This window comes from Oncorhynchus masou, chromosome 14, assembly GCF_036934945.1.
Source record: "Oncorhynchus masou masou isolate Uvic2021 chromosome 14, UVic_Omas_1.1, whole genome shotgun sequence".
In the NCBI taxonomy this organism is placed as follows: Eukaryota; Metazoa; Chordata; class Actinopteri; order Salmoniformes; family Salmonidae; genus Oncorhynchus; species Oncorhynchus masou.
In genome coordinates, this window is record NC_088225.1 from 23,620,714 (window position 1) to 23,644,766 (window position 24,053).

General features: G+C 46.7%; 1 protein-coding gene across 3 annotated transcripts in view; it reads right to left on the minus strand.

The window, feature by feature from the left end:
- LOC135554562 (TOM1-like protein 2) overlaps positions 1–24,053 on the minus strand; it is a 39,274-nt gene that overhangs the window by 3,571 nt on the left and 11,650 nt on the right. For 2 of the 3 annotated variants that reach the window (XM_064986931.1, XM_064986930.1), the window contains exons 2-15: positions 23,492–23,576; positions 19,013–19,091; positions 17,834–17,983; positions 17,218–17,352; positions 16,359–16,544; positions 15,479–15,595; positions 10,873–11,006; positions 10,502–10,544; positions 9,105–9,312; positions 8,308–8,425; positions 7,822–7,900; positions 6,641–6,712; positions 1,072–1,131; positions 118–160 (exon numbers count right to left, since the gene is read on the minus strand). In XM_064986931.1, the coding sequence (XP_064843003.1) occupies positions 118–160; positions 1,072–1,131; positions 6,641–6,712; positions 7,822–7,900; positions 8,308–8,425; positions 9,105–9,312; positions 10,502–10,544; positions 10,873–11,006; positions 15,479–15,595; positions 16,359–16,544; positions 17,218–17,352; positions 17,834–17,983; positions 19,013–19,091; positions 23,492–23,529 (1,462 nt within the window). In that variant the 5' untranslated portion in view covers positions 23,530–23,576. The remainder of the gene's footprint in view (positions 1–117; positions 161–1,071; positions 1,132–6,640; positions 6,713–7,821; positions 7,901–8,307; positions 8,426–9,104; positions 9,313–10,501; positions 10,545–10,872; positions 11,007–15,478; positions 15,596–16,358; positions 16,545–17,217; positions 17,353–17,833; positions 17,984–19,012; positions 19,092–23,491; positions 23,577–24,053) is intronic. The other variant, XM_064986932.1, reaches the window with a different exon arrangement.

The following is a 24,053-nucleotide window of genomic DNA, read 5'->3' on the forward strand; positions in this document are numbered from 1 at the left end:
GAGCTGATCAGAGAATTTTGACACAAATTAGGAAACTGAATCTATGCCACATTTAATGAGAGCTTCTACATGAGACATGCAAAGTATCAAGTGTTAGTGCCCTGAATCCATCCATACCTTCACTCGTCACCCCTTCCTCACCATCTAAACCATCGCCTTTCTATTCAGAGGAGAAGAAATGGAAATCAGTGAATCCATAACATTTGTGGGCAAGTCTGCCAGGAGGAACACACAACCATTGACTCACCAAGATGCCTTACAGTAAATGGACATTGTTAGGCGTCAAAGTCAAAACATTAGTCTTCCCTTCGGTATTGAATAAGTATGGCTTGCAAAATTCTTTCCCAAAATCCCCTTGTTCTCCTTAAATCTCAGAGTAGAATTCACAGATTTCCTGCTTATTCCCTCTTGATTCCAGGAATCTTCCAACAAGGATTTCTTGAAAACCAGGGGATTTTGGGAAAGTTACGGACATGTTACAACCCTACGTATAAGTTGACTAAGCTACTTACCTCCCTGACCTCTACAGGACACCGTTCACAACTCAGGGAGGTCACTCTCACGCAGTGCTTTTGTACTGACATTGAGGTACTTCAAGAACATGTACTTTCCACCACTGTGACGGACCCATGCTTCCACCATACTTCAATAGACCCATCCACTCGTCCATCCAACTTCACAACCTGTTTACTCTGCTATATCCCTTTAAGGACCTGTGACTACCTTTCACATTCATCAGGGAGAACAACTGTAGCATCAACTGGTGTGATATGCTACAATACCAATGTCATCTTTAGACAGGCAGGTTTTATTCTTCACTCCAATACATTCTCTAGATTAGCATTATGGTAGCATGTGAGAGATAGGTCACAGTTATAGCACTCTCATCATTGGTGGAAAACCATTAGTCAGATAATGAATGGATGGAAGATGGTCAACTAAAGTTTAGAACACTACATGTGATCTACCTGGTTACGTGAGATGGATAGAAATGTGACTAAAGAAAAAGAAACGAGAGAGGAGAGAGAAGAGAAAGAAGAGAGCGAGAGAAATCAAGGTAAAGAAGCTCACCACATCAGCACAGAGCCACTCCTCTATGTCATCCATGACAGAGGACTGCGATACGGGGATCTATGGAGCAAAGCCATGGACAAACCCAGCGGACGGCACAAAGCCACACAATAATAAACCCACCGCCACACCCACCCGACAACACAACAGAACAGAGAAATGACAAAAACAAAAGAAAAAACAAGAAAAGATTCACCGGAGGCTCTGAGAGGAAAATGACAAATAACAAAAACAAAGCATCAAACCAAAACCAAGATCAGAGGAAGAGAACACCAGAAACATGGCAGTAGTCCTCAGACAGTCTCTGTGTGTGCAGGTTCCTCTTTCATGTTCAACTCATTGATTTATTATGCATAGGGACAGGATTTCTAGCTGACTACATGACCTGACCAGGAAAAAATAAATAATAAGAATTGGGTCCCTGGGCATAGGCTATTACCAGTTCATAGGCCATTACCAGTTCATAGGCAGTAACCAGTTCATAGGCAGTAACCAGTTCATAGGCAGTAACCAGTTCATAGGCAGTAACCAGTTCATAGGCAGTAACCAGTTCATAGGCAGTAACCAGTTCATAGGCAGTAACCAGTTCATAGGCAGTAACCAGTTCATAGGCTATTACCAGTTCATAGGCCATTACCAGTTCATAGGCAGTAACCAGTTCATAGGCAGTAACCAGTTCATAGGCAGTAACCAGTTCATAGGCTATTACCAGTTCATAGGCAATAACCAGTTCATAGGCAGTAACCAGTTCATAGGCTATTACCAGTTCATAGGCTATTACCAGTTCATAGGCTATTACCAGTTCATAGGCTATTACCAGTTCATAGGCAATAACCAGTTCATAGGCAGTAACCAGTTCATAGGCAGTAACCAGTTCATAGGCAGTAACCAGTTCATAGGCAGTAACCAGTTCATAGGCAGTAACCAGTTCATAGGCAGTAACCAGTTCATAGGCTATTACCAGTTCATAGGCTATTACCAGTTCATAGGCAATAACCAGTTCATAGGCAGTAACCAGTTCATAGGCTATTACCAGTTCATAGCCAGTAACCAGTTCATAGGCTATTACCAGTTCATAGGCTATTACCAGTTCATAGGCTATTACCAGTTCATAGGCTATTACCAGTTCATAGGCAGTAACCAGTTCATAGGCAGTAACCAGTTCATAGGCAGTAACCAGTTCATAGGCAGTAACCAGTTCATAGGCAGTAACCAGTTCATAGGCAGTAACCAGTTCATAGGCAGTAACCAGTTCATAGGCAGTAACCAGTTCATAGGCAGTAACCAGTTCATAGGCTATTACCAGTTCATAGGCTATTACCAGTTCATAGGCTATTACCAGTTCATAGGCTATTACCAGTTCATAGGCAGTAACCAGTTCATAGGCTATTACCAGTTCATAGGCAGTAACCAGTTCATAGGCAGTAACCAGTTCATAGGCTATTACCAGTTCATAGGCAGTAACCAGTTCATAGGCTATTACCAGGGCCCAGAGATTTACCTGGGTCAAATCACATGGTCAGGATTCTGGGAAAACTCTTGTCCCAGACCACTTCCAAGGTATTTATTTTGTCCTCGTTAGTTCTAATGAGTAGGCATGAAACTACCAGCTGATTTGATAGCTACAGTTATGTAACACTGTTAATTAGTCCAGGTCATTAGTCAATTAGCAGATCAGGAAATTCACGAGTCAATCATTTATTGGAAGGACAACCAGCAAATCACAGGGACCACCGAAGACTGGGAGTGAGGACTAATGTCATAATGACACACAAGCACACACAGAGCATGAGCAACGCTGGCTGCATGACATCATGCAGTGATAGTGAGAATGGAAAGGAGAAGGTGAGAGGGTGGATGCCATGGTTTGTGTGTCATGTGGAGGTCGGAGTGACTCAGGGTACAGTACCAGCAATCGGGACTGATAGGAGAGGGGTCAATGGTCATGAAGGCTGCCCTAACATTTGCATTTATGCACAGGTCTAGGATCAGCTTTACACTCCTGGTTTAATGGTTCTGGGAGAAAGTATACCCATATGCACAGATCTAGGATCAGTTTACCTTCCCCAGATCCTAACCTGAACCATTCATTAAAACATCCGTATCACGATGTAACTGAATCCTAGCCGATCTCTTTCAATCTCCTTTTAGTTGCCGATCACAAAGATCCAAGAGAAGGAGATACTGAGAAGTTACACAGAAGTACACAAACTAGTGGTGTTGAGAGCAGAACACTATGATGGAGAAGAGATCATGTTCAAGCTGCCAGGCATCTGCATTCACTGATGTCATGTCGACAATCTAGTCTTTAGAATCTAGATTATCTAACAGATCAAATTCCACTGTTGTGTACCGATATAAGAAGGACATAAACGTATCGTGCTCTTAAAGATTCTATTAGCTCTTTTGGGACTTTGACGAGAGATGTTGAAACAAAGAATCAAGGAAACGTCAACAGGTACTGTTGTGTAGGATGCTCCATACACTAGGTCACTAGCGGTAGATCGAAAACTCCCTCAAAGGTAAAACAGAGGGTGAGTTACTGTAAGGGATATCCCACAGAGTCACGTGATCTGCATAATGATATGAAAGTCAGATCATATGGATTTGGCTGTCTAGCTAGCTAAACTCCTTTCCAGCAACTTCATAATGTATTGTTTTTAAGCCTTATTCACAGATTCCGGTTGTTGAACATTACGCAAAGTCAACTTTGCAAAGCCAACAGGGCTGACATAGCATGGTCAACGAAGTTGACATACAAAAGTATGTGTACATCCCTTCAAATGAGTGGATTCTGCTATTTCAGCCATACCCATTGCTGACAGGTGTATACAATCAAGCTCACAGCCATGCAATCTCCAGACAAACATTGGCAGTAGAATGGACTTGCTGAAGAGCTCAGTGACTTTCAACGTGGCACCGTCATAGGATGCCACCTTTCCAACAAGTCAGTTTGTAAAATTTCTTCCCTGATAGAGCTACGCCTGGTCAACTGTAAGTGTCGATATTGTGAAGTGGAAACGTCTAGGAGCAAAAACAGCTCAGCCGTAAAGTGGTAGGCCACATAAGCTCACAGAACAGGACCACCGTGTGCTGAAGTGCGTAAAAATCATCTGTCCAAACTGCCTCTGGAAGCAACGTCAGCACAATAACTGTTTGTCGGCAGGTTAATGAAATGGATTTCCATGGCCTAGCAGCCGCACACAAGCCTAAGATCACCATGCAAAACATCGGCTGGAGTGGTGTAAAGTTCGCCTCGTTGGACTCTGAAAATGCGTTCTCTGGAGTGGTGAATCATGCTTCACCATCTGGTTTTGGTGGATGCCAGGAGAACGCTACCTGCCTGGAAGCATAGTGCCAACTGTAAAGTTTGGTGGAGGATGAATAATGGTCTGGGGCTGCTTTTCAGGGTTCGGGCTAGGCCCCTTAGTTCCAGTAAAGGGACATCTTAACACTACAGCATACAATGACATTCTAGACGATTCTGTGCTTCCAACTTTATGGCAACAGTTTTGGGAAGGCACTTTACTCTTTTTGAATGAAAATACCCCCGTGCACAAAGCAAGGTCCATACAGAAATGGTTTGTCGAGATCGGTGTAAAAGAACTTGACTGGCCTGCACAGAGCCTTGACCTGAACCCCATTGAACACATTTGGGATGAATTGAAATGCCGACAGAGCCAGGCCTAATCGCATGACATCCGTGCCTGATCTCACTAATGCTTGTGGCTGAATGGAAACAAATCCCTGCAGCAATGTTCCAACATCTAGTGGAAAGCCTTCCCAGAGGAGTAAAGGCTGTTATAGCAGCAAAGGGGGGACCAAGTCCATAATAATGCCCATGATTTCAGAACCAGATGGTCGACGAGCAGCTGTCGACACACCATGGTCAACAGGGTTGACATTGATGGACCATAATTAAAATAAATAAAATATGGTACAATATTGAACAGTTTTATACCAATCACAACAGCAACCAATGCGTCAGATCATCAACAGTATTGTAGCTAATAGGTTTAATATGTTAAATGGGTTAATGCACTAGTGTTCCAGTGTTAAAACAGGACTTTATTCTAGTTGTCTTTAAATATGTATAGTATATTATCTCCACTGAACAAAAATATAAACACAACATGTAAATTGTTTGTCCCATATGTTGGTCCCAAGCCGATTACACGGCATGATCATTACACAGGTGCACCTTGTGCTGGGAACAATAAAAGGCCACTCTAAAATGTGCAGTTTTGTCATACAACACAATGCCACAGATGTCTCAAGTTGAGGGATCGTGCAAGTGGCATGCTTGACTGCAGGAATGTCCACAAGAACCTTTGCCAGAGAATTTTATGTTAATTTCTTTACCATAAGCCACCTTAATGTCTTACTAGAGAATTTGGCAGTACGTCCAACCGGCCTCACAACCGCAGACCACGTGTATGGCGTTGTGTGGACGAGTGGTTTGCTGATGTCAACGTTGTGAACAGAGTGCCCCATGGTGGCGGTGGGGTTATTGTACGGGAAGGCATAAGCTACAGACAACGAACACAAATGCATTTTATCGATGGTAATTTGAATGCACAGAAATACTGTGAAGAGATCCTGAGGCCCATTTAAAAAAAAGGTATCTGTGACCAACAGATGCATATCTGTATTCCCAGTCATGTGAAATCCATGGATTAGGGCCTAATTTATTTATTTAAGTGGACTAATTTCCTCATATGAACTGTAACTCAGTCACATCTTTGCAATTGTTGCATGTTGCCTTTATATTTTTGTTCAGTGTAGTTCAATAAAAATGTATCTATAGACCGTTAGCTTGACAATGCATCTGACAGAGATGATGATACTTATCGCTACACAGACGTTTGAACCAGGTCTAATCAGCAATAATGATACTGTTGACAACAAATCTGATGTCAACCATAGAAATAGAATCCCTTTTAAAATGGCCGCCGGTCTATCCATTCTAGACCGACTGACTTGAATGGGGATTCCCGTTCCAGTGATTATATTTCTATAATGTCAACAGCCATGGCAACATAACACCTGTTGTGCAGCAGTAAAGTATCTGTACCTCTCCTGGGTTTAGTGTGTGACTGTTAGACATTAACTGTTTGTGACTGATGAAAACCCACACCTGGCCCTGGGGACCAAGCAGACCTTTCACGTCATCCATGAAGGGAGGATGAGAGGACCAGGACCAACAGTAGGAGGGACAGAGTGAAGGGAGTCCACATTTGTAACAGTGAGTGTGTGTGTTTGTATTCAGAATATGCATAACTCAGATTCACCAGCTCAGAGGTCCTAGGAGTTTAGATTCCTTTCAGAGCACACAAGGACAAATAAAGATTCTAACAGCTTATTTATTCATCATTGTGTGGGTATTGTACAATTGGAGGAGTCGTCTGGCTTTTTCTGACGTGTCTCCATTCTACTGTTGGCGCTAGCTGGTTTAGCAGTGCTGGGATATGGATGGATGGGATGGTGATGAGGGTGGCAGCGGTGTAAGGGGATATGGATGATGGGGTGATTGGACTTAGGGGGAGGACACTGAGGATGGAGTCCTCACCATTCCTTGGGTAATAAGCCAGCTGTCTATGGGCAGCTCCAACTCTGGGTTATCATCCCCTATGACCCTCAGCTGAATCAACAACAGAACAACACCTTACACAAGATAGAGGAAGCCCCAGACCAGAGCAACAGAGCACAGAGAGGAAACAGAGAAATCAAATGCAATGCAACAACCTAGACTGAAGAAAATATAGGGAGAGGAAAGGATGGGGGGAACAAACGAGAGGAAAATACCAGAATCATTCCAATTAAAAGGTGAACGCATGGGGAAAGGAGGAAGAAAATAAGGATAGTTTGAACTTTGAACCCTCAGCTGATCATTAAGCCCCAGACTGGCAGATACATTCCATCTGAGGCAATCTCAACTGGCACTGGAGGGTGAAGGGTGTGTGTAATCGGTTTATGTAATCGGTGTGTGTGAGAGAGAGAGTTTAGATTTCATAATACTTTATGTCTGGCCTTACAGGTGTAGAACCTGATTACAAAGTGCCTTGTTAGTACTGACTGACTGTGGTACAAGAAGTGGAATGAAAAAAATAAATACAAGAGTTTTGACAATTTGAAGGAGAAAAGGTGACATGCAAAAAGTGGAATTCAATAGCATGGTTTCGTATGACCTTTGACACCCATAACGTGACAAAATACTAGTCTTACAGAGAGCAATGACCAAGACAAGAGGAAAAAACAACACCAAACACTACTGAGGAATGACAGAATGACCAAGTAATGAGAGTTTATAGTTTAAAATATCTAGAGAGAGTATTACATGTAGCTCTTTAGAATAGTTATACTAGACTACAAGCCATGCGGTAGTATGTGCTTGTTACTCCAACACTGTAGTTCACCATACAGAGCTGGCTAGCCATGGTCTACTACTGTATTCATCTGGTATTACTCCTGGAAAGTCAGAGGCCTGTGTCCCAAAGGGCAACCTATTCGCTATATAGTTCACTACCTTTTGACCAGGGCACTATACAGGGAATAGGGTGCCATTAGTGGTACAGAGAGCAGAGGTCAACTAACATCACACTACAGGCCCTCACATGCAGAGAGAGGAGACCATGAGCTGAGAGATTAACCTTATCAGCCATTTTAACAGCACGTCAACCACACTCCACACTTCATTGTGGTGGGATGTGAATCTAAACTACATCCTCCAGCATGCTTTGGTGCACTCACCCCTCCAGTGGCGTTCTGTTGTCTGACGTCCAGAGCTGAGGCAAGCCCACCCAGGGCTCGAGGGTCCTCGTACTTCACACTGACAACACACACAGACAGAGAGAACACGTTAGAGGCCGTCCCACTATGTGGCATGGAGATGGTTCTGGAAAGCTGAGAGTGGCTCTAGAACAGGAATGGACAACACCACATTCACAACTCTGGTCCTGGGGGACAGCATATTGCAGGCTTTTGTTCCAGCCCAGTTCTAACACACCAGATTACATTGATGTTAGTCTAACTAGAAGACTATGATAAATAGATTTTATTAATCAGGTGTGCCATTGCGGGACTGTGACCAAAAGCCTGCACACACAGCAGTCCGAGTCCGACAGGATCAAAACTGCAAATCCATAGTAACAGGGTTCTAGAAGTTTGGAAGGGGTTCTAGAAGTTTGGAAGGGGTTCTGGAAGCCAAGGGGAGAGCTTGGTTTGAGGAAGCCATACTTTTTGCGTTGATCTGCCAGAGAGCTGGTCCTGGTCTGAGCAAACATGTCAAAGTCGTCTCCAGGGTTGTGGCCCGACAGAGAGGACAGGGTACCACTGACACTAACCCCACCCACATCTGAGAGAAAGAGAAAGAGAAAGAGAGAGAGAGAAAAGAAAGAAAGGAAGAGTTGAGAGAGGGTGTAAAGGGGGGTGTGGGGAAGAGAGAAAATAAATAGATGTGTTCTAAATGTCCACAATGACCGTCATCATCCCGCACCAGTCCTCTAAAATCAATGACAGTCATCATCCCGCGCCAGTCCTCTAAAATCAATGACAGTCATCATCCTGCACCAGTCCTCTAAAATCAATGACAGTCATCATCCTGCACCTGTCATCATCCTGGGTTCTGGTCAAAAGTAGTGCACTATATAGGCAATAGGGTGCCATTTGAGACACAAGCGCTGTAGAGCAAAGGAGCATATTCTCCCATATTCTCCCCCTTTCTCTGCCTCAGGCCTCAGCCAGAGCATAGTGCCACGGAGTGCAGCAACATCATTTAGGCTAACAGGCAAGTCATTTACAGAGACTTATAGAGCAGGGTTTATTTCCCATGAGAGCTCTGATTAGAAACCTTCTTACACTCCACTGCCCTTGTGTGTGTGTGTGTGTGTGTGTGTGTGTGTGTGTGTATGGGCAGTGTGTTGCTTGCTATGGGCTATGCATCATTACAGTATAGCGTACCTAGCATCTGGTGCATTTGTATATAGTACACAGAGTATAATTTGCGTTCCTATTGAACCATTCCCCATCCTTACCCAGGCCGGCGAGCTGAGTGGACAGACTTGAGGGACCAGAGGTAGGGTCTTGGATCAGGGTCCGGGCAGGGGAGGCTGTAGCCCCAGCCCTCGGGGCGGTCACAGGGGGGATGCTGGACGGGGGTGTGGAGGTGGCTCGGAGGCTGACCACAGCGGGTGAGCCTGGCGTTAGGTCTATCAGGTTGTCCTCTGTGGCTTCACTCAGCATCTGGAGGGAGACAACAGAACACAGTCAACACACACAGCGGTGGCTCCTGTAGAGAAAATTAACAGAGGTAGGAGGATGGAGGTAATGGAGATGTCTACTAGTCCAACACATCACTGTCCTCTACGTTAGACTACGGACATCAGAGGGCTTTACGAGAGCGAGGGAGAGAATATTCTAGTTCTCTGGAACAACACCACTAATTAAAAGGTTCCATGTGAACATGTCATATGGTCCAATAAGGAGGTCCATACATTACAGTAGTAAGACATGTTTCAACATTCTCATCATCTATTCATCTCAAGACTGAGCTGGGATAGAATGGAGTGCTGCCATGTTTCAACATTCTCCTCATTGACTCTATTCATCTCAAGACAGAGCTGGGATAGAATGGAGTGCTGCCATACTTGCCTCCATTAGCTGACCACGACACAGAGAAACAGAGAAACACACAGAGACATAAAACTGCTATACACATGCAGCAAATTAGCCACAAACATTGACAAATATAAATCATATCTCATTTCAGAAAATACATTGAGAATGGACTGAAACAAATAACACAATCAAATCAAATGTAATTTGTCACATGCTTCGTAAATAACAGTTGGAGACTAACAGTGTAATGCTTACTTACCTTCCAAACAACACAGAATACAATAACAAATTCTTAGTATAATATAACAAAAAAAAATATTAATAAACCAAAACTGTAGCACGAGGAATAAATACACAATGAGTAATGGTAGCTTGGCTACATACATGGGCTACCAGTACCAATCTGATGGGCAGGGGTACGAGGTCATTGAGATAGATATGTACATATCGGTAGGTGTAAAATGACTAGACGACAGGATAATAAACAGTAGCAGCAGTGTATGTGATGGGTGTGGAAATGTGGAATTGTGTGTGTGGCAACAGTGTGCCTGTGTGTGTGTGTGTATGGCAACAGTGTGCCTGTGTGTACGTGTGTATGGCAACAGTGTGCCTGTGTGTACGTGTGATGTCTGTGAGTGTGTGTGTGTGTGTGTGTGTGTGTGTGTGTGTGTGTGTGTGTGTGTTGGAGTGTCAGCGTAAAGTAAGCATGCGTGAGTAGAGTGCTGTGGTGATCACAACAAACTGACAGATAGTAACATTAATATCCACTCCTGTTGAGCTGTTCATAGATGTATAGATCAGTGAGAGAACTCACCCCGTTGTTCTGAGCCGCTCTGCCCGACCGGTACCTCTCATACCTGCAACACACCACAAGTCCTCGGAGTTCCATGTAAAGAACACGTGGGCATTGGCATCAATCACACATTTACATTTCTGTCATCTATAAAACAACATGAAAGGAACGCTTTGACTGTTTGAGACCATGGAATCTTCAATAGAAGTGTATGCTTCAGATAGGTCCCCCGAGGCCCAAGATAATTAACTGTGTTCTTGTAGGGCCTGCTGAAAAAATGTGCTCCACATGCAACATCATGTCACAGCAGATATCCTTGTTCACCAGTGGACTTTGTGTAGCTGTAAGCCTATGAAGTCAAGTAAGCCTAATTGTGTGTGTGTGTGTGTTACCTCTCGTATCGTAGGAAGATGTTGTTGAGGTCGTCGTTGACGTGCAGCAGCTCCTCTGTCACCTCCTCGTTGGAGACCCGGGAGATCAGCTCCACCACCCGCTGCTGCATGGCCCTGCACGTCCTGTTCAGCTCCTACACACACAAACACACACAGGGTGAGGACACAGACAGCATGGCCCTGCACGTCCTATTCAGCTCCTACACACACAAACACACACAGGGTGAGGACACAGACAGCATGGCCCTGCACGTCCTATTCAGCTCCTACAGACACAAACACACACAGGGTGAGGACACAGACAGCATGGCCCTGCACGTCCTGTTCAGCTCCTACACACACAAACACACACAGGGTGAGGACACAGACAGCATGGCCCTGCACGTCCTATTCAGCTCCTACACACACAAACACGCACAGGGTGAGGACACAGACAGCATGGCCCTGCACGTCCTGTTCAGCTCCTACACACACAAACACACACAGGGTGAGGAGACAGACAGCATGGCCCTGCACGTCCTGTTCAGCTCCTACACACACAAACACACACACAGGTGAGGAGACAGACAGCATGGCCCTGCACGTCCTATTCAGCTCCTACAGACACAAACACACACAGGGTGAGGACACAGACAGCATGGCCCTGCACGTCCTGTTCAGCTCCTACACACACAAACACACACAGGGTGAGGACACAGACAGCATGGCCCTGCACGTCCTGTTCAGCTCCTACACACACAAACACACACAGGGTGAGGACACAGACAGCATGGCCCTGCACGTCCTGTTCAGCTCCTACACACACAAACACACACAGGGTGAGGACACAGACAGCATGGCCCTGCACGTCCTGTTCAGCTCCTACACACACAAACACACACAGGGTGAGGAGACAGACAGCATGGCCCTGCACGTCCTGTTCAGCTCCTACACACACAAACACACACAGGGTGAGGACACAGACAGCATGGCCCTGCACGTCCTATTCAGCTCCTACACACACAAACACACACAGGGTGAGGAGACAGACAGCATGGCCCTGCACGTCCTATTCAGCTCCTACACACACAAACACACACAGGGTGAGGACACAGACAGCATGGCCCTGCACGTCCTGTTCAGCTCCTACACACACAAACACACACAGGGTGAGGAGACAGACAGCATGGCCCTGCACGTCCTATTCAGCTCCTACAGACACAAACACACACAGGGTGAGGACACAGACAGCATGGCCCTGCACGTCCTGTTCAGCTCCTACACACACAAACACACACAGGGTGAGGACACAGACAGCATGGCCCTGCACGTCCTGTTCAGCTCCTACACACACAAACACACACAGGGTGAGGACACAGACAGCATGGCCCTGCACGTCCTATTCAGCTCCTACACACACAAACACACACAGGGTGAGGACACAGACAGCATGGCCCTGCACGTCCTGTTCAGCTCCTACACACACAAACACACACAGGGTGAGGACACAGACAGCATGGCCCTGCACGTCCTATTCAGCTCCTACACACACACAGGGTGAGGACACAGACAGCATGGCCCTGCACGTCCTGTTCAGCTCCTACACACACAAACACACACAGGGTGAGGACACAGACAGCATGGCCCTGCACGTCCTGTTCAGCTCCTACACACACAAACACACACAGGGTGAGGACACAGACAGCATGGCCCTGCACGTCCTATTCAGCTCCTACACACACAAACACACACAGGGTGAGGACACAGACAGCATGGCCCTGCACGTCCTGTTCAGCTCCTACACACACAAACACACACAGGGTGAGGACACAGACAGCATGGCCCTGCACGTCCTGTTCAGCTCCTACACACACAAACACACACAGGGTGAGGACACAGACAGCATGGCCCTGCACGTCCTATTCAGCTCCTACACACACAAACACACACAGGGTGAGGACACAGACAGCATGGCCCTGCACGTCCTGTTCAGCTCCTACACACACAAACACACACAGGGTGAGGACACAGACAGCATGGCCCTGCACGTCCTATTCAGCTCCTACACACACAAACACACACAGGGTGAGGAGACAGACAGCATGGCCCTGCACGTCCTGTTCAGCTCCTACACACACACAAACACACACAGGGTGAGGACACAGACAGCATGGCCCTGCACGTCCTGTTCAGCTCCTACACACACAAACACACACAGGGTGAGGACACAGACAGCATGGCCCTGCACGTCCTGTTCAGCTCCTACACACACAAACACACACAGGGTGAGGACACAGACAGCATGGCCCTGCACGTCCTGTTCAGCTCCTACACACACAAACACACACAGGGTGAGGACACAGACAGCATGGCCCTGCACGTCCTGTTCAGCTCCTACACACACAAACACACACAGGGTGAGGACACAGACAGCATGGCCCTGCACGTCCTATTCAGCTCCTACACACACAAACACACACAGGGTGAGGACACAGACAGCATGGCCCTGCACGTCCTGTTCAGCTCCTACACACACAAACACACACAGGGTGAGGACACAGACAGCATGGCCCTGCACATCCTATTCAGCTCCTACACACACAAACACACACAGGGTGAGGACACAGACAGCATGGCCCTGCACGTCCTGTTCAGCTCCTACACACACAAACACACACAGGGTGAGGACACAGACAGCATGGCCCTGCACGTCCTATTCAGCTCCTACACACACAAACAGGGTGAGGACACAGACAGCATGGCCCTGCACGTCCTGTTCAGCTCCTACACACACAAACACACACAGGGTGAGGAGACAGACAGCATGGCCCTGCACGTCCTATTCAGCTCCTACACACACAAACACACACAGGGTGAGGACACAGACAGCATGGCCCTGCACGTCCTGTTCAGCTCCTACACACACAAACACACACAGGGTGAGGACACAGACAGCATGGCCCTGCACGTCCTATTCAGCTCCTACACACACAAACACACACAGGGTGAGGAGACAGACACAAGGTGAGGATAGGGCATCACTGATGGAAAGGTGAGTCTGTCTCTCAGAAGGTGGATGACTAGAATTCTCTAAAATGGGTCTCTAGCCAGCAGGTAGCCATACATGTTCATCATAAGACTCAGTTGTGTTACTTAGTAAGAGAAATCACAACACCTACATCTCATTTATTGAATCACAGTTTAACTGTATTACCTAAAGTCACCTCATAAAACAGTGGAAAGGTCACCTGATTCAACTACCTATCTATCACACCCTCAGTCACTGCCTGGTATGGCAACTGCTCAGCCTCCGACCCCAAAGCACTACAGAGGGTAGTGCGAACGGCCCAGAGCATCACTGGGACCAAGCTTCCTGCCATCCAGGACCTCAAAATCAGGAGGTGTCAGAGGAAGGCCCTAAAAATTGTCAAAGACTCCAGCCACGCTAGTCATAGACTATTCTCTCTGCTACCGCAAGGCAAGTGGTACCGGAGGACCAAGTCTAGGTCCAAGAGGTTTCTAAACAGCTTCTATCCCCCCAAGCCATAATCAAATGGCTTCACAGACTATTTGCGTTGCCCCTCCCCCTATTTTACACCGCTGCTACTCTCTGTTATAATCTATGCATAGTCACTTTAATAACTTTACCTACATGTACACAGTACCTCAACTAACTGGTGCCCCCACACATGGACTCTGTACCGGTACCCCGCTGTATATAGTCTCGCTATTGTTATTTTACTGCTGCTCTTTAAAAACTTGTTACTTTTAATTACTTGTTACTTTTAACAAGATCAGCATCTAGGGACAACTTCACCCTACACCAACTGTCACTTAAGCAAGTACAGGAATATTTGTTGTTCCCCTCTCCTCACCCCTAGAGTGGTGGTACTACTCCCCCTAGAGTGGTGGTACTACTCCCCCTAGAGTGGTGGTACTACTCCCCCTAGAGTGGTGGTACTACTCCCCCTAGAGTGGTGGTACTACTCCCCCTAGAGTGGTGGTACTACTCCCCCTAGAGTGGTGGTACTACTCCCCCTAGTGGGCTAAATGAGTTCCAACACATTTCAGTTGAGCAGCAGGGTGACTACCGCAGGGAAGGTTTAAACTTGTATTTTTAAAAACTAAACAGATGGAGCGCTGTGTGTGAATTCCTTTTTTATGTTGCGTGCAATACACAGCTGTCTCAAATTCTCAATGATGAAAAGCTTCCACAGTTTGGACCAGTGACATATTTTTAGTAGGATGAGGCTGAGGGGGTGTCAGAGAAATAGAATTACTAGACTGAACGCCCCCATTCATTCATGTTGTGGAATTCTGAGGGCCTCCCAAGTGGCGCAGTGGTCTAAGGCACTGCATCGCAGTGCTAGCTGTGCCACTAGAGATTCTGGGTTTGAGTCCAGACGACTCTGTCTCAGCCGACCGGAAGACCCATGGGGCGGTGCACAATTGGCCCAGCGTCGTCCAGGATTTTTTTAAAAAAATTAAAATTGTGTGTAATTATATTTCTATGGGGATGTAGTATCTGACCCGGAGTTATAGAAATATAATTACTAGAATGGGCATCCCCATTCAAGTCAATGTTCTATAATTGTATTTCTATGCTGGATGTAGTCCATTTTCTGACCTGAAGGAGTTCCAGGTCCGAGGAGTCCTCCTGTCCAGGCACCATCTCAGTCAGCATCTCTGACATCACTTTGGTGTTTCCCCTCACAATGTCCAGTTCACTGCGCAGCCGGGCGATCTGAGGAGGGCACACAGGGGTCAAGGGTCAGAGAGAGAAAGTATTCCCTGATCTGATCAAAGCTAAGCAGAGGCACCCTTGCTTTTGCCCCTCTACGCATGATAGATCAGTGTGTATAAGGTAGTTGTTGTGAAATTGTTAGATTACTTGTTAGATATTACTGCACGGTCAGAAGTAGGAGCACAAGCATTTCGCGACACTCGCATTAACATCTGCTAACCATGAAAATCTTGGGCCTTGTTTGAAAACTGTCAACATACATCCTTCCTTCCTCCCCCCTACTGGGTGTTATCAATAAAATGTGACTAATAAAATTTGATTTGATAACATCCAGGAGGGGAGGAAGGAAGGATATATGTTGACGGTTTTCAAACAGGGCCCAGGATTGTGCATAAAGGCCTACAGGATGCGTCTCAATTCTTTTAATATCCTTTCCTTCATCCTCACTAAACTATTAGAACTTGATAGGTGAAAACAAGTGCCATACAGTATGGTTCTCACATATCACGTCATACCAGTGCAGTTGAAGAAGAGTAGGGGAAGAGAGGAGAAGAAGGGAAGAGAGGAGAGGGGATGCCACTTAACATTAGTGAGATGCACTCCCGTATTATGCATATCAAGTTCTTTGACGCAACCATGAGGACAGGAGAAACTTGTTCTTTTATTGGGCAACGTCCAGTCAGTTCTTTTCCGTTTTTGGCCTAATGAACATGACTCTGGCAGTAGTTTAACATTAGCCGTCAGAGGCCATCTTTATCCTCACCTGTTCAGGGTTGGCGGTGATGGGGCCCTGTACGTTGGGGATGTGTGGTATCTGTAGGATGGGGGTGAGGGGGGCCGGGGCCAGAGCCGGGGCGGCTGCAGGCTTAGGGAGGGTGGCTGTGGCTGCAGTATGGGGCTGGATGGGGGCTTTGTACTTTAGTACAGCTGGGTCCACCTCTGGTAGACCCTGTAGAGAGAACACAACATGTAGTTAGTAAGTAGAGCTCTGTAGAGAACACAACATGTAGATAGTACAGCTCTGCTACTACCGCAGTATAGTCACTGCTTCAGATGATTCTACCTCATTAGCATGGGTTCATGTACGCCTGTGTGTGTGTGCTGTGTCTCGCCCCCTGTGGTGTGTGGATGCGTGCTGTGTCTCGCCCCCTGTGGTGTGTGGATGCGTGCTGTGTCTCGCCCCCTGTGGTGTGTGGATGCGTGCTGTGTCTCGCCCCCTGTGGTGTGTGGATGCGTGCTGTGTCTCGCCCCCTGTGGTGTGTGGATGCGTGCTGGGTCTCGCCCCCTGTGGTGTGTGGATGCGTGCTGGGTCTCGCCCCCTGTGGTGTGTGGATGCGTGCTGGGTCTCGCCCCCTGTGGTGTGTGGATGCGTGCTGGGTCTCGCCCCCTGTGGTGTGTGGATGCGTGCTGTGTCTCGCCCCCTGTGGTGTGTGGATGCGTGTTGGGTCTCGCCCCCTGTGGTGTGTGGATGCGTGCTGTGTCTCGCCCCCTGTGGTGTGTGGATGCGTGCTGTGTCTCGCCCCCTGTGGTGTGTGGATGCGTGTTGGGTCTCGCCCCCTGTGGTGTGTGGATGCGTGTTGGGTCTCGCCCCCTGTGGTGTGTGGATGCGTGTTGGGTCTCACCCTCTGTGGTGTGTGGATGGGTGACAGAGTGTCCAGGTCAGCCATGGGGAACTCGATGCCTTTCCTCTTCAGCTCCTCATAAATATGGACCACCCCCGTCAGGTCAGGACTACTCCTGAAGGCATCCGCCCAGGCCTGGCAACACACAGACAAACACAGAATAAGGGCTGGAAACAACCCCGTTACATCCTGGTGGACATCTGAGAGGAGTGGATAGATGAAGGCCAAATAGTGAGGGCCCAAGTGTTGTGTTGCTGACTTCAGTCCTGTGTGTGTGTGTGTGTGTGTCAGTCTCTGGTTACCTGCCTGGAGCTGCTCAGGTACAAGGTGTCCTCTCTCCTCCTCTCACTGTATTTAGAGAGGTTTGTTGGAGGTGTCTGGACTCATTTTGGATGTATGATTTTCCTAAATGCAGGGTTCTCCTAACTGCTGCAGCCTGGCCTCTTACAGCTCTCTGTCAATTGCCTTAGAGATTTGAGGTTGCAGCTCCACCTTGCTCTCTGACTGGCTTGGTGAAATGTTCACCGTGTTGCTTATACCTATCCACGTATCTCAGATGTAGAAGTACCTAGGGATTTCTTATCATGTGCCATGTGATTATTATCATGTGCTGTACCTGGATCAGAGCCAGGACTTTGTCCTGTACGATGGTGGGGGGGTTGGTTTTGGGGGAGATGATTTTGACGAGGACACCATCAATGAAGTCCCGGTTAGCCACGAGGACATGAAACCGGTGGCCGCAGTTCTTTACACACGTCTCCAGCACCTAGAAATGGAAAGATAGAGGTAAAACATCAGAAAGAAAGAATGTTTACATATATCCTGTTTCCCATGCCAATAAAGCCCCTTAACTTGAAAGAGGAAAGAAAACATCAGGAAGTAAGATAGTATGATAGAGAGCGAGAAACTCCCAGGAAGAAGAGAAGTGTGCTCAGATATTGATAAAGAGCTGACTTCTGTCATCTGACATGGAATAAAGGAGCTTTAATGCAGCAAGGTCTACATAAAACAAAATAAAATATGAAGACAGAAAAAACATAACAGTTGAGAAATGGCCTGAGGGAGAAGTCACAGTGAGACACAGCAGACAGCTAATTCATGAACTAGGATAGGATAAAGTAATCCTTCTCACCCCCCCCCCCTTAAATGATTTAGATGCACTATTGTAAAGTGGCTGTTCCACTGATGTCAGAAGGTGAATTCACCAATTTGTAAGTCGCTCTGGATAAGAGCATCTGCTAAATGACTTAAATGTAAATGAAATGTAATGAACGTGTGTTGGTGTCTTTTTGAAGCTCAGGCGTGAAGAACAAGTGTAACGGATAATAGCACTGTCCTAGTTAAGCATGCAGGCATGTTTGCAAGTGTGGTAAGTGTGCTCTAAATGTGAAAGGTCTATTTGTCTGTTTCTCTTCCCAGAGACTGGTCGTTGTTGAGGGTGAGTTCAGACAATAAGCATCACTGAGATCTAGGCCGAGCTCTGGACGGAGTCGCTCTGTCCCTGCTGGTGGGCTCATCCAGTGTTTTCCTAATGGTGGGTCTTCAGCGCTTTGTGACAACTGCCGACGTATAATGGGCTTTAGAAAATACATCCGATTGATTTGATTGGTCACGTTCTACCGCTGGGTAGCAGATTGTGGGCTCAAGACATTCCAAAACATCTCCAGATGCCCTTGGACACATGATCAGTGATGTGACCTGTATGTTCCAGGCTTTAACACCACACACCCACTATTGTTCATCTGAAAAGATTTAGGTGGGTCAACATTGGGAACCCAAGTAGAGCCTGTCTCACCGTCAATCCTAGCATCACCTCCCGGTAGTTCCTGTTCCCACTCAGTCTCTTCTTCAGCGCCCGGATGGCATCTTTAGGCCTGCGGAAACACAACACATAGAAACTTAGCTAAGCACACAAATATCCTGTTAGCGTTCTGTAAGTCATTCTATGAAGCTAATCTTAAAATGTAAAGTAAAAGTATGCCTTCTTGGATTAACATAGGGCTTTGGTCATGCTATCAACTCAACCCGTTGTTTTTATTGACCGAAACCATCTTAGCCGTGGCGTTGTTGATGTAGTCTGAAGCCGTGCGCAGGTCTCAGGAGTGGGACGTCACACGGCAACTAGCAGTAAATATCTTTTCTCCGTGGGGCAATAACCACACATTGTTACCTACCTGGCAGTCTAAACACACACACTCCATTAAAGGCTCAGTGCAGTCAAAACTCAGTTTTTTGTATACTGTACAACAGCTGTTAAAACTAACACTGTAAAAGTTTGCAATAATGTGATCAGTGTTATTTCCTTATAATTGCTGGTTAAAAATACAATTTACACAGGACCTTCTAATCAGCAGGTTTTGCATGGATGGAGTTTTGGCTTGCCTGGTGACATCACTAAGCAGTATACAATAATAGACTAATAACAAAGAGAGTTCCAAACCAATAACAGATAGTTTTGAGGTTACATATCCCTCCCATTAAGCCCCTCCCATTAGGCCCTTTCACAGACCAGCTCCCAGACGATCCTTGCAAAATTCTTGCTTGAGAAATAGTTTTGCTAAAAAAGCTATAGATTTTTTTCTTTCTTACCCTTTTAATTAACAACTATTACTACAGTAATGTACTTAATGTTTACCCATAAATGATTTGACATTGAGATCAAAATCAGCTGCATTGGGCATTTAAAAACAAATCACCACATAGATCTGAGCTTGTAAATAAACGTCCTCTCGTGTCAACTGCGTTTATTTTCAGCAAACATAACATGTAAATATTTGTATGAACATAACAAGATTCAACAACTGAGACAAACTGAAAAAGTTCCACAAACACGTGACTAACAGAAATGGAATAATGTGTCCCTGAACAAAGTGGGGGGAGGGTCAAAATCAAAAATAACAGTCAGTATCTGGTGTGGCCACCAGCTGCATTGTGTACTGCAGTTCACCTCCTCCTCATGGACTGCACCATATTTGCCTGTTCTTGCTGTGAGATGTTACCCCACTCTTCCACCAAGGCACATGCAAGTTCCCAGACATTTCTGGGGGAGAATGGCCATTGCCCTTATCCTCCAATCCAACAGGTCCCTGACGTGCTCAATGGGATTGAGATCTGGGCTCTTCGTTGGCCATGGCAGAACACTAACATTCCTGTCTAGCAGGAAATCAGCCATACTGCTTGTTCTGTGCGTGGTGGCATTGTCATGCTGGAGGGTCATGTCAGGATGAGCCTGCAGGAAGGGTACCACATGAAGGAGGAGGATGTCTTCCCTGTAACGCACAGCGTTGAGATTGCCTGCAATGACAACAGGCGCAGTTCAATGATGCTATGACTCACCGCCCCAGACCACGACGGACCCTCCACCTCCAAATCGATCCTGCTCCAGAGTACAGGCCTTAGTGTAACGCTCATTCCTTCGACGATAAATACGAATCTGACCATCACCCCTGGTGAGACAAAACATTGCGGACAGTCTGAGCACTGATGGAGGGATTGTGCGTTCCTGGTGTAACTCGGGCAGTTGTTGTTGCCAACCTGTACCTGTCCGCAGGTGTGATGTTCGGATGTATCAATCCTGTGCAGGTGTTGTTACACGTGGTCTGCCACTGTGAGAACGATCAGCTGTCCGTCCTGTCTCCCTGTAGCGCTGTCACAGTACAGACGTTGCAATTTATTGCCCTGGCCACATCTGCAGCATGCCTAAGGCACGTTCACGCAAATGAGCAGGTATCCTGGGCATCTTTCTTTTGGTGTTTTTCAGAGTCAGTAGAAAGGTCTCTTTAGTTTTTTTCATAACTGTGACCTTAATTGCCTACCGTCTGTAAGCTGTTAGTATCTTAACGACCGTTCCACAGGTGAGTGTTCATTAATTGTTTATGGTTCATTGAACAAGCGTGTTTAAACCCTTTACAAAGAAGATCTTTGAAGTTATTTGGATTTTTACAAATTATCTTTGAAAGACAGAGGCCTGAAAAAGGGACGTTTCTTTTTTTGCTGAGTTTATATCTGTCTTTCTGCCTGCCTGTCTGTTTGCCCTATAGAAAGATCAAAACTCATCTTAATAGAGAAAGCTCTCTGTTACAGATGAGGTAATGAGCTTCCGTGAACCCCTCTTTGAACTCTGGAGCTCTGTGAAGTTTCAGAGGAGAGATGAGAGTGTGTATATCACTGTCTGACAGCCACGGCTGAGTGTATGCAGTGTATAAAACATTGACGGAGTAGTGCTCAGGCAGTAGTCTCACTGACACTAGTGGATCCTATGGGAGGGAGTTGAGGCCTTCAGGCTTCAGACACAAACAGACTATAGAAAGAGAGGAGCTCAGGGAATACTGGTGTGCATGGGTGTTACATCATCTCAAAAGTTCCACTTCCAGAAGTTTCAGGTAGGCAGTCTATGTTTATCTGTCTGATAAGTGGCATTAGTGCAGCTAGCTGGCATTTCTTCCACATGCATGTCCTTGTCTGAACCTAAAGAGGATTGCCTGCATGCCATTCAGTTGTCACCATGTCTGACTTCCTAAACTAATACAATACACAAAGCCAATAGTAATTTGCTACTTGGTAGCCTTCACACTCAAATTATACACCGCTTCAAGTAGGAGGTGGAAGTAGTAATGGAGGCGAGGGACTGATATATCTCAAAAGACATGGGTCATTTTTTTTCCTGAATTGTACTGAAATAGTGTTCTCCCAGGACTTCAGACAGCTAGCCAGTAGGCAATCATACCTGTTAACCACAAGACACTCCAGTGTTCAGTCGAGCAGAATAGAGTGACTGGGGCTGCGAGTGAGAGTCTCTGTGTGTGCATGTGGGCATGAGGAATGTGTGAGTAGATGAGTGTGAGTGAGTGAGTGAGTGAGTGAGTGAGTGAGTGAGTGAGTGAGTGAGTAGATAGATAAAGGGGAAGCAGAAGAATGATTCGGGGAAGAGGAAAGAATTGTAGGTTTGAATCCCTCCAGTTTTTCCTCAAGGTCACATCACTCAACCAATTTCAGGAGAGTCAACAACTTATCTCATTAAACTCAAAGAAAAGTTAACACTAATTAGTAAAAAAGGATATTCTCATTCCATTCTATCTGCACTGCAGCTTGACCCTGTGCTTGTCTCAACTGCATGTGTGATGTGTGCCATGTAGAGAGCTTGAGAGCAGAGCAGAAGACAAATGTCTGTTGTTCACTATAACTAATGGACAATAAAGTTGTATTGTATTTGTGCACATCATTTGTATGTTATTTTTGAGTGTGATAAGAGGTTTTTGTTTGTGCGATTGACTTGTTCAGTCAATCAGTAAGGCAGCCAGCGAGCCATCTTTCAGCCAGCCGGCCCGTCTTTCAGCCAGTCAGTCAGTCAGTCCGTCTTTCAGCCAGCCAGTCAATCAGTCAGTCTTTCTGCCAGCCAGTAAGTCCGTCCTTCAGTCGGTCAGTCCGTCCGTCCTTCAGTCGGTCAGTCCGTCCGTCCTTCAGTCGGTCCGTCCGTCCTTCAGTCGGTCCGTCCGTCCGTCTTTCAGTCGGTCCGTCTTTCAGTCGGTCCGTCTTTCAGTCGGTCCGTCTTTCAGTCGGTCCGTCTTTCAGTCGGTCCGTCTTTCAGTCGGTCCGTCTTTCAGTCGGTCCGTCAGTCCGTCTTTCAGTCGGTCCGTCAGTCCGTCTTTCAGTCGGTCCGTCAGTCCGTCTTTCAGTCGGTCCGTCAGTCCGTCTTTCAGTCGGTCCGTCAGTCCGTCTTTCAGTCGGTCCGTCAGTCCGTCTTTCAGTCGGTCCGTCAGTCCGTCTTTCAGTCGGTCCGTCAGTCCGTCTTTCAGTCGGTCCGTCAGTCCGTTTCAGTCGGTCAGCCAGTCAGTCGGTCAGCCAGTCAGTCGGTCAGTCGGTCAGCCAGTCAGTCGCTCAGCCAGTCAGTCTTTCAGTCAGTCCGTCCGTCAGTCAGTCCGTCCGTCAGTCAGTCCGTCCGTCTTTTCAGCCAGCCAGTCAATCAGTCAGTCTTTCTGCCAGCCAGTAAGTCCATCTTTCAGTCGGTCAGCCAGTCCGTCTTTCAGTCAGTCCATCTTTCAGTCAGTCAGTCTGTCCATCTTTCAGTCAGTCAGTCCATCTTTCAGTCAGTCAGTCCATCTTTCAGTCAGTCAGTCCATCTTTCAGTCAGTCAGTCTGTCCATCTTTCAGTCAGTCAGTCCGTCCATCTTTCAGTCAGTCAGTCCGTCCATCTTTCAGTCAGTCAGTCTGTCCGTCTTTCAGTCAGTCAGTCAGTCAGTCAGGTGAAAGTGTACTGATGTAGTCTGTTGCTCACCCTTCCTCCGTCTCATTGATGATGTCACAGATCTCCATGTTGAGGGTCCAGTCCTCAGCCTGCAGGCCGCCATCCGTGGCCTTCTCTAGAAAAGACAACAGGAAGTAAACAAACCTGCTCATTAGACCAAGGAGGACACTAAGTAGTAGGAAGTTTCCCCTAGACGAGCGGTGAGCAACACCTAACCCCATAGGAATAATCAGCACAGCCCAAAAAGGATGAACCACCCCTTTAGGACTGGTTCCTACCTAGGTTTCTTCCTTCTAGGGAGTTTTTCCTGGTGCTTTCACTTCTGCTTTTCTTGCTCTGTGGGGTCTAGGCTGGGCAGCTTGTGACAACTGCTGATGTCAAATAAATTAAATAAATGAGGCCTAATTGATTGACTGACAAGATGGGAGATGTAAAACAGGCTTTATAACAGACCTAGAGTCAGTAATCTGCCAACCCACTGTCCACTAAGCCTAAGGCTATATTTCAGTCTGACTGCGCTGTGACCTGTCCCCTTACCTCAACAAGCCGCACTAGTTAGCCTAAACTCCATGGCTTATGTAACATTACTGTG